This window comes from Orbilia oligospora, assembly GCF_000225545.1.
Source record: "Orbilia oligospora ATCC 24927 unplaced genomic scaffold scaffold00004, whole genome shotgun sequence".
Taxonomy (NCBI): Eukaryota; Fungi; Ascomycota; class Orbiliomycetes; order Orbiliales; family Orbiliaceae; genus Orbilia; species Orbilia oligospora.
In genome coordinates this window covers 1,411,597-1,422,007 of record NW_011645561.1, presented here as the reverse complement: position 1 = coordinate 1,422,007, position 10,411 = coordinate 1,411,597, and the positions used below count along the sequence as shown (strand labels likewise).

The 10,411-nt window shown below is 47.0% G+C and overlaps 3 protein-coding genes across 3 annotated transcripts; 1 reads left to right on the top strand and 2 right to left on the bottom strand.

Moving 5' to 3' along the window:
- Window positions 1–2,331: 2,331 nt before the first annotated feature.
- AOL_s00004g416 (uncharacterized protein) lies at window positions 2,332–3,306 on the top strand (the record flags this gene model as incomplete). Its single annotated transcript, XM_011119065.1, has 1 exon — window positions 2,332–3,306. The coding sequence occupies one exon, from the start codon at window positions 2,332–2,334 to the stop codon at window positions 3,304–3,306; it is 975 nt and encodes a 324-aa protein (XP_011117367.1).
- Window positions 3,307–4,701: 1,395 nt separating this feature from the next.
- Window positions 4,702–6,344, bottom strand: AOL_s00004g415 (uncharacterized protein; the record flags this gene model as incomplete). Its single annotated transcript, XM_011119064.1, has 6 exons — window positions 4,702–4,770; window positions 4,830–4,900; window positions 4,957–5,765; window positions 5,861–5,985; window positions 6,072–6,175; window positions 6,308–6,344. 6 exons carry the CDS (start codon window positions 6,342–6,344, stop codon window positions 4,702–4,704), a joined length of 1,215 nt encoding a protein of 404 aa, XP_011117366.1.
- Window positions 6,345–7,356: 1,012 nt separating this feature from the next.
- On the bottom strand, window positions 7,357–10,380 carry AOL_s00004g414 (uncharacterized protein; the record flags this gene model as incomplete). Its single annotated transcript, XM_011119063.1, has 1 exon — window positions 7,357–10,380. The coding sequence occupies one exon, from the start codon at window positions 10,378–10,380 to the stop codon at window positions 7,357–7,359; it is 3,024 nt and encodes a 1,007-aa protein (XP_011117365.1).
- Between the last annotated feature and the right edge of the window lie 31 nt (window positions 10,381–10,411).

Here is a 10,411-nt window from a genome sequence, read left to right as displayed (position 1 = left end):
ATTCGGACCCATCTAGTTGGGAGCTCGAGGTCTCGAACTCGTAAGCCTACCCTTGTCTAGCTGGCTAGGTCGACTGCATATGCAAAAGAAGCTTCTTCTCCATTGTTCCTTTTTTTTTTTGTTAATCTTCGACAGACAAGCAATTGCTACCGAGGAGTAGGTCTCAGATCCTTTTACAATTGATCGACTTCGAATGGACAAGGTAATAACCCTTGCCCTCGTCTTCCTCCCGAAGAGGAGCCGGTACCATTGAAAGCCCTGAAGGTTATCTATTTGTAGACCCACCTTGCAGTTAATTAGACAAGAGAGGGAAAAAAAAAAAAAAAAGACTTCAGCGAGTAAAGTTAGCGGAGAAGGCCCTGAAACAAAAGAATTCGGCGAATTCAATAGGCTCCACTTTTAAGATTTTTTTCTCCCTCTCTTCAATCTCTTTCCTTTTCGAAGCGGGCGGTGTGGTTTTTTGATTTTTGATTAGGTGTAGATAGTGATTTGGTGGTGGTGAGAGAATTTGGCTCAAAAATATTAAAATAGACTCAAGAAACCGGCAGATGACCTTCCTTCGCTGACCAGCCGATAGCAAAACTTAGCATTCGGAGAGAAGATCCAATTTGAAGGTTTTCAGGTGATTGATGATTGGAGAGATGCGGGTTGTCACTGGAGGTAGAGGCCGATACTGCTGGACTCTGGGCGTGGTGAAGTCGTATAGTACCATTGCATTGGTGCATGTGTGGGATCCGAATAATAAAACTGTAATTCCAATTGAAAGTATTGGAAAGAAATAAACCTGAAGTTTAGAAAGAAAAAGGTGCTAAGTATGAAATAATAAAGCATCAAAAATGCAAGAAATACAAGTATTCCGTCGGTTGCCTCGAACTAACGGTTATGACATCAACCAAACATCGATGTCACTCACGATGTAAAATAATATGACGACGCGGCAGCGGCAGATAACGTTAAAATTGACACAAATCGTCGTGCGTTTAAGCTACCCGAACGTCCTGGCCTTCCCATTGGTTTGTTCAGAGCCGTCGCTTTGGGTTCACGATGTTCCTGTTTGAGCCTCTTCCCAATTCAGACACCCACCATTACATAACCCCTCCCCCAGTTCGTCAGCTTAAGCTTGTTGTCGAGTAAACTGCCCGCGATCGTGGTTTCGGTCGCATCGATTGTCGGTCGAATGATGCCTTGTGGGTGATACGGGAGTCGTACTAACCAGTATCATCGGTGATCTGACACTTAATGATATCAGTCGGGTTGGCAAAAACATGAAAAGAGGGCCAAGGCGTCGACGATTATCCCTCGAGCCAGCTTAGCTTTGCTCCTGATGCCTCGACAACATCACCGTGCACCCCGCATCTGCGAGCGCGAACGCAAGCAAGCTGTGGGCCGTAGATGAGTATTCGATTGACAATACAGTCAGGTACTTCGACAGTGGTACCATGTGAATAATGTTCGCTACCTCAAGGCTTCCAATTGCCAATTGTCTGTGCGAAAGGCACGAATATGCAAACGATATCTAGGGTGCATGCGAATGCATATCGGCAATTGCTTCGCTTTTGGTTTTCAACCTCTTCTCCCAGGAAGAAGGACCGGGAATATACCTAGCCGTTCGTTAACAGTCTGGACCGTACGGTAGGCCAGGGTATGCATGGCAAATGCCGGCCGGGGTGTCGCTACTAGCTCTGAATTCTGCTGGTGGCATTCCTTTTTCTCGATTTGGGTTTGTTCGGTGTTCGGCCACTACTGCGAGAAAGCGAGCTCGAAGGAAGCAGAGCTGTCTTGCCTCCTCTCTCTCCACCATCCTGCGCCAGACGCATCTGTGAATATTTTATTTTTAATTTAGAGGAGGGGGGAAGAGCGTGAGGAGGGCGGGCAAAGTTGAGGGAAAGTAAAGTATATAATAAGATGGTGGGCACCCTTCGAGACTTCATTGTGAATATTTATTACATACACCACTATCCAGGCACAGGACCTATCATCCCCTCCATCATAGCCTTAGCTACACCTTCACCAGCATATTAAGAAACTGTTTCCCTTGACACCCTCCAGCTGAATAGGAAGTTCTTCTACTTCTAATCTCTTCATCCTCATCGATTTCGTTGTTTTCCTGTGTTCGCTCACTTGCCGGATCATCCAGACAGTCGTTCTCAGCTGACACTTCTTGTCGGCCAATTCCCACTCTTTCTCCCTCGACCACCTTTATAATCCCCCCCACCACCCCCACCCCACCATCTGCCAACCTGAACATCATCCTCCACTTCGCCATCACCATCACCAAACACCAACGATCTCAAATATCCCCTCTTTGATCATATCTCCTCCTCCTTCATCATGCCAATCGCCGACGAGATCATCCAGCCAACTTCTTCTGTCCCAGCTGCTGAGCCTCAGCTACAGCAAAATGGCACCACTGACCTCCCCGAACTCCCACCAAGGCCACAAATCGTGGAACCATCCCGCAAGAACACCAACGGTGTTGTCTCAGGCCCTGTCCCGCATATCCTAGATGCAGCAACGGGTTTAACACCAACTCTCCAGAAATTCCGTCTCGATGGAAAAGTCGCTGTTGTCACCGGCGGCGCCCGAGGGTTGGGGTTCAATATGGCATCGGCCTTATGTGAATGCGGTGTAAAGGGTATCGCAATTCTCGACATCCTCCAGGAACACGGCGACGACGCTATTGCCCTCCTTCACCAGAAGTACGGCGTCGCAGCTGCGTTCTACAAAATCGATGTTCGTGACGAAGAAGCTGTCCGTGACGTCATTGCCTCTGTTCAGATTCATCTTGGATCTGTCGACATCATGCTCTGCTCTGCCGGTATCGCAGACTCGAACATCAAGGCTGAGGAATACCCGCTCGACAAATTCCGACGCTTGATCGATATCAACCTCACTGGATCTTTCATCTGCGCCCAGGCTGCTGCCCGTGCCATGATCGACAAGGGAACAGGTGGAAGCATCATCTTTATTGCTTCCATGTCCGGCCACATCGTCAACTACCCACAACAGCAGGCCTGTTACAACGCTTCGAAGGCCGCTGTAATCCAGTTGATGAAGAGTCTTGCCGCGGAGTGGGCACAGTACGGCATCAGATGCAACAGTATCTCGCCGGGTTACATGGACACTGCACTAAACCGTGTCCCAGCGTTGGAAGCCCAGAAGACGATCTGGAAGAGCAGGACTCCACAGGAGAGACTTGGAAACGTCGACGAGCTGAACAATACAGCCGTCTTCTTGGCCAGCGAGGCGAGTTCGTTCATGACCGGTTCGGACTTGCTCATCGATGGTGGGTATTGTTGTTGGTAGATGTGGAACGGAAAGACTAGTCTGGGTGGGATGTTTTGGGAAAGAAATTATTCTCACATTCTCTCCGGCCTGGCTTTATTTATTTTGAAAGGGAAAGAAGGGAGAAGTTTCCTGGCGTTTTTCATTGTTCCAGCACGTCCATCAGAGCTATCTGCACGTCGGATGCCCGTCCCTCTTCCGCTCTTCTTCCGCTCTTCTTCCACTCCTCTTCTATCCCATCATTCTCTATACAACGGACCGGCACGCTCTGGTCTTTTCTACCAGTCCTACTTTTATTACTTATTACGACGGCGAAAATACACTGTTAAAAAAAAGCTACGAAAGCATTTGTGGGCGGAGTTTCTCTTTCTGTTTCCTTTACCGTTACACCTCCTACTACAAACCTATTAACTACTATTAATTCATGTTTCTTTTCTCTTTAATATCTGGAAGGAAGGAAAAAGATGGGAGAGGCGTTTTTATTTATTTATTTTGTTGAAATCGGGTGGAATAAAAAAAAGATGTTTTATTAAGCTATCACTGTCACGAAGAACTGTTGTATTCTGTACCCCCTGGCCTTTTTTATGTTTCTCTTCTAGCCTTTTCTTTTTTTTCTCTTTTCTGCGTGAATGCTTCTTGCATGCTGTTATAAGAAAATAACTACGCTCCTATAATTAATAAAATCGAAATCGATCATGAATTTAATAATCTCATCACGACGTCTTTATAAATTTGAAGCGTGCAGCGTGTACAGTGGGGTCGATCGGACCTTTCCAGCGGGGAATGACCAGCCGGCAGCGTATACCTTATATGATAACTATACCCACAAAACCTCGGGTACCTTGCATAAACCTCGACATGAATAAAATCTCAAAATGGCATCAATATCCCCCCCAATATAATTGAAGGGTAATTCAAATTTCACCTGCGAGAAGCGGTTACACCCAGGTATGATCATAGAAAAAATTGTATACAAAGAAAGGAAAGAGGGGGGGAAAAGGGAAAAATTGAACAGAGAGCTATGTAAAAACCACATATGAAAACGAAAAGAAAGAAAGAAAGAAAGAGGACCACGAATGCTACAGAAAAGAAGAAAAGAAAAAAAGCCGTGGCCCTATCCTTAGCCACTTTAAAGGGAATGAAGGAGTAGAAGAGGAAGAAGAAAGAAGAAGACCCTATAATAGCGGAACACCCCGGATCAAAACAAGACGGATGGGAAGACGGGCAAGGGATATCACAAGACAATGAGGGAGACATATACTATGTATGTTCGAAAACAAGGCACCAGGGGTATTTATCAAAGAGCTTTTAGAGATGGATTTCTTTTCTTTCCTTCTTCAAAAAAAACTCTTGGTAGTCTCGTTCCCAGAAGACTTGGTATAGAAGCGAATGGGTGTATACGTTTGTAAAGAAGGCTTAGACTGCCTCAACGTAATTGCTCGGGAATATGCCTGTTCGATCGCCAACCTTGCCGGTCCACCAGTCCTAATTCGCTCAAATTAGTATCTCATCGGACAAGCAAATTATAAGCTAGAGATTCTTACATTCTTGGAATCGGTTCTTTTAATGATAGTGATGATTTCGCCCTTCTTGAAACCAAGGTCGCCGGGTTGGTCTATCGATGGTTAGTCCACACCCTCCTATAAAAAAAGAATCGTAGAAAGAACATACCGGCATCAAAGGTATAAAGTGCAACGGCCTGGTTAGCCCCCAGTGTCGATGCTCTCGACGGTCCCTTGAAATCCGGCTTAGGCGCCGTCGGTCTCCCCGGTGCAGCCTGCGAAGTCGGTGCTCCAGGCGTATCCGTATAAGTAGAATTAAAATGCTGTCGCTGGAAAGCCTGTTCCCTCGTCAAATTGAACCCATCTAAATCACCATCCCTTGCAGTGCTTCCCCTTCTATTCGGATTCTCATTATACATCCCACGATCATAGACTTCGTCTTGCCAGGTCGATGCCCGCGATGGACGACGGGCCGTAGGGCTATTCCGCTCTTCTCCAAGAGCATGGCCACGATTTCCTTCCCAGACATCGTCGTCGTGGTTGTCATCGTAAACGGGAATATCATTATACATCTCATCCGACCCACTCCCACCGCGGAACACACGGGAATTGAGGACCCGGTATAGCGTATCGGCTTCCGCAGGCGCAGGTACGGACCCTGTCAACAACCCTGAAGCTTTGCAATTTGTACCGTAGAATTTCTTGTTTGCATCCCGACGTTCGATAATGACGGACCCTTCGAGGGATACACCGGCGAATAAACCCTTCGTCTTACTGTAAGAGAATATACCGGCGATACCCTTAAGGCTGGCGGCTCCACCAGCTTCGGCGTTTCTTCCGACTGGACCGGCAGCTATTGAAACGTTGCCACCGAGGGTTATGCTACCGGCCGAGGAGAAAGTCTTGATCGCGGCGTTGTCGTTTAGAATCATAACAAAATCAGTCAATTCGGCACCAATTTGGCCACCAAAACCGGCGCTGTTTAGAGTAGCGTCACAATCTCATGTTAGCGATATTCATGAAAAACTTGTGATTCCATTCCATCTCATCCGGGAAGCCGATGTGTAACGTACCCAGCCGTAGCGATGGCGCTAGGAGCAGACCATGATCCGTCTGCCAAACGAGCGACAACAAGACCGGAACCAACTCTGCCAGAGAACAAGAAGCCGGCTTTTAGAACGGTAATGACAGCGAGACCCTATTAATCCCATTCCCGCAGGAAACCCGATTAGCAATGTTGTCCGACCATACCGAAGGTAAAGAAAGTCCTCAAGCTCTTCGCACCTTTGCATTCTGCAACACCGACGGCGGGATAATCTTATCCGGCCCGAACGACTGTCGCGGATCAATAAAGCTTGCGAGAACACGGCTGGCTTTGCGACATTCGCCTAGAAGTGTGAAGATATATTATGTTAGGACCGTTACTTTCTTTGTGTTCTTTGACATCTAGGGCATGCGGGGTTTAATGGCGCTGGACCCTTCGAATTCCGGCGGCAGAAGGGAGGTTTAATGTGACGTACTGTTCAAGCTAGCTGGGAGTGGGTTATTGATGCCCATGAGTCCGGCTGATGATGAATAAGAGGTCCCTAGTAGGTTTTTCGGGGTCGGATACAGCGGAATGAACGGTATAAGGTAGAACAGGACGGAGGGGAGTGGCGATGGTCAGGCGGGCTAGTTTTGGTGAAGCTATTCGTGGGTGCAGATTTAAGTGGGTTTAAGAGAATAAGAGAATCAGATCCAATTGCAAGTAATGGCACCCAAGTCAACCAAGGCTGGGTTTTTGGCGATAAATATTTCTCACTAGGTCGCTTGGCTAGCTTATATATCACTCTACAGCTTTGTATATACCCAACCTCACTTATTATAAAGGACTTTGGTGCTGCATTGCATTGATACTGACATGAAAATAGATTCTATGTAATTGACTTATGAATGGGTGGCTCAGCCACAGTTATGGTTCGGGCCAGCCAACCACGCAACTGCAATTCGATTTCGCCCCGGTTTTTCCGTTTGGAAGCTTCGATATGTCTCCGCCTACGCGTAATTGCCTGCGCTGTAAAAGGGCTGCGGCGGGAACATCAGCTGACGGCTGCTCCAATGACAAATGGCCGTGGACTTCGGGCTGGTCGGTGTTTCTGTGCAACGGTGCTGTAAGGGATGTGCCAAGGAGGTTTTTATGCAGCTAGGCCCGAAAGCTGTATTGTTCGTCGCACATTGTATCTTCAAGTGCAATTGAACCGCCACTGATTATCATTTCCTAGCTTGCTTGCATAGTAGGTACTGCATACTAAATACTTAGGTAAGTGTTTAAGTACTCATGGTTGATTCAAGTAGTACAGTATAAATATTAAAAAATATTATAGAGTAGGGTAGTGGAAGGAAGTGTAGGAGGGATATCATATGTACACTAGAATAAGGCCGTGCAGCGGTGGTTGTGCATATATACAGACTCCATATGACGCCCCATAACTATTTTACAGAAGCTAAGATGAAATAAAATAAAACAAATAGAATAAAATAAAATAAAATTAATCCAATTTAGAGTAGATGCTTTTGGTGGGATGCTGACTTAATCAACATCGAAGACGCTCAGCTTTCTCTCCTGGATTGCTTCTTCGTCCGATATACCCATCTCAACTCTCGCCCAGGTAACCTCGTCGAGCCATTCCTGCGGCCACGGGCCATCGTAGAACCTTTGTCGTATATAGTCCGACAACTGGTTTATAACATCCTGTGGCATCTTCTCATCCCTACCCTTATCAAGATCGATAGGTATAGCTCCGGAAACCGCAGCTCTTCCCTCATCCGTCCTTGGCAAGTTGAAGCCGATGGGTGGTTGTTCCCAATACTTCTTGATTTGCTCTTCAAGCCGCTTCACTTCCTTCATCTGCATTCTTAGCTTTTTGTTTAATTCTGCATAAACCTCAAGCTTCTGTGTAACATCATGACCTTCCAGCATCAGTTCTGTCAACTCTCTCTTCATCTTATTCTTCTTCCTAACATTCCTTAGCCACCATTTATGCATCAAACTCCTTGTTCGTCGGATAGCCGTCCTCAAAGACCATTGAGGGTAATTTGCCGAGGCAAGTTGTTTCATATACCAATACGCATGTCGTCTGGCGACTCGAGACTGTCCACGAGATGATACCCTGGCAACACCCGCGATCGTAATCTCGATAGCTAGTTTGTGAGGATACATTTCCCAAACCATGGCCATCCCGTGCATTGCCGTGTACGCCCCGATGGGGTCATTGGCTTGCCAGAAACATCGAAGGATGTAGTTGTATGTTTCTCGAGTTGGTGCAACAGAATTGCTAATCATGACCATGTCATGGAATAGTTTCCTGGGGGTTGGAAGTTTTGAAACGTCTTCTTCATGCTTTAGAGCTCGGAGGAGGGAAACCCAGAGGATTCTGTACTGTGCGGCGTTTGGTGTCATGTTGAACCCTTCCGGATTTGCGAGCAAGGCCTGCGTTGTAAACAACTTTTCGTAGGCCTTTTGGTTGGAAAGCATGATGAGTAGGGGATTTGAAAGCGCGGCGTTAGGGACCATTTTAGCCTTGTGGAACAAGTCTAGGGCAGAGGTTGCCTTTAGAATGTTACCGCTCTTTGTACTTCGCCTTAATAGGAGGCCGAATGTTGCCGGGTCTGCTGGTGGGACTAAATCATAGTCATTGATCAAGTCTGCGAATATCGCCTCGGAAAGCTCTGTAAGTGGTTTTGGCCGGATTTCATTGACAACTGGGAGCTGGGTATTTGGACGTTGTTCGAATCTCGCAAGCATTTCTTCTATCCCATCAGGTAACTTGATCGACATTTGAGGTATAGCCACCCTCATTCTTGCACCGACCCCGTCTCGGAGGTCAAGCTCCTTGGGTTCCTGGGGTTGGAATTCAGGTTCGTGGAGAACTTGTTCGAAGGTTGCATTCTGTCGATACATAGGCTCTAGAAGTCGCCTTATCATCCTAGCCGCTAGGACCTCCAACATACCGACTTTTCCATGTTCGTCAAGAAGCATAATGAATAAATTGTAGGTCGTTGTGTCCATACGTAGACCCAGAGTTTGCATCGTCCTTGCGACTCTAAGAGCCGGCTCAATTCGATTTCTTCGAGTAAGGTTACGCATCCAGTTACCCATAATAATTCTCGCTTTTTCCTTCTCCGGCATGAGTCTAAGGGCATTTACTGTGAGGTATCTGAGCTCCGCTTCGTCAACCGTCGGATCGTTTTGAGCGTTTATAGCGGCGACCTTGAATTTATAGTCCCAGTACATGGCGGTCGCTTGGTCATCGATGAGATTGGGATAGACTGTTGCTGCATGCTCGTACACAGTCATCGCGTCTCTAAAATACCCAGCTTCAAGGAAGGATAACGCCACTCGCAGGTACTCCTTCGGTTCGATATTTGGACAATATTTGACCATCTGGTTGTAGAGGTTGAGAGCCTCTTGGTTGTACTGGTTCTCCTTTCCTTTAAGATTTTGCGCTCCGGATGCTTCTGCGAGTGTATGATAACAGACTATTGTCGGAATATAAAGCTTCGGTATTGCTTTCCCGTAGCGAGAGATTACTTGGTCGATAATCCGTTTCGATGCCTCGGGTTGGTTTTCTGTGGCATGGAGCCTAGTTCCGACGGTATACCATAACATTGAGGGATTATTCTCAAGACCAAGTTGCCAGATCTGGAATGCCTTGTCGCGCTGCCCATGCCAGAACAGGGCTTCAATATATGCTATCCACTGCTCCTCCGTCAACTCCGCCCCAACGTAGCACATGAGATCTCCCAACCAAATTTTCTTCGGTGAAGGAATAGGATCTTTCTCTAGCGCCCACAATCTACCCCATGCATGTTCGTTGAATACCTTTGCGAGATGTGGTTTTAAATACAGAATGCGGAATAATCTCCAGCACTGCTTGTATGTGAAGGCGCAAGGGTGTGCCTTTGCCATTTGTAATCTCATGAAGAACTTCTTGAGAAGATCCCTCTCATTCTGCGGAAGGGCTGCTACTTCGGCGTCCAATTCGTGGTGTTCCAACGGATCGATTTCATGTAGAGGCTTTAGGAACCCCGTTCTCATCATGTCGTCTATTTTCTCATTCGGAAGGTATACTGTCTTGTACGCCGGCTCCTCGTCCGGATCCTGTTCGAACGGATCGATATCTTCGTCGACATCATCGTAAGGGCCAACAACATCATTGTCCTGTTTCTTTGCAATTTCTTGATCGACTTCGCTTAGAATCTTTCGCATGTGTCGAGAATTTCCTCCCATACGGCCAAACAACTCTGCCATCTGTCGGTCACCATCTTCGCCAAAGAAAGGTACTTCGTCATCTTTATCTTGACGTTTTGCTAGAGCGAATGAGGTTGAAATGTGTCGTCTTGCATCCAGTAACTTCGGTAGAGCAGAGATAGTTCTCGTCAATTCCGGGCGAATAGCGTAACTCGTGACATTTTTTGAAAGCACAGACGCTATCGCATCTCTTGAAGGTATCGGCCGTGCTTGAACAAAGCCTGATGACCAGGCCCGACTGGTATATGTTATTGCATTTGGGGTGAAGCTTCGGCCCCCACGGTATGCTGATCGGGCAAGCATACACACTGGTGGTCCTTCGAACCTACGGTCC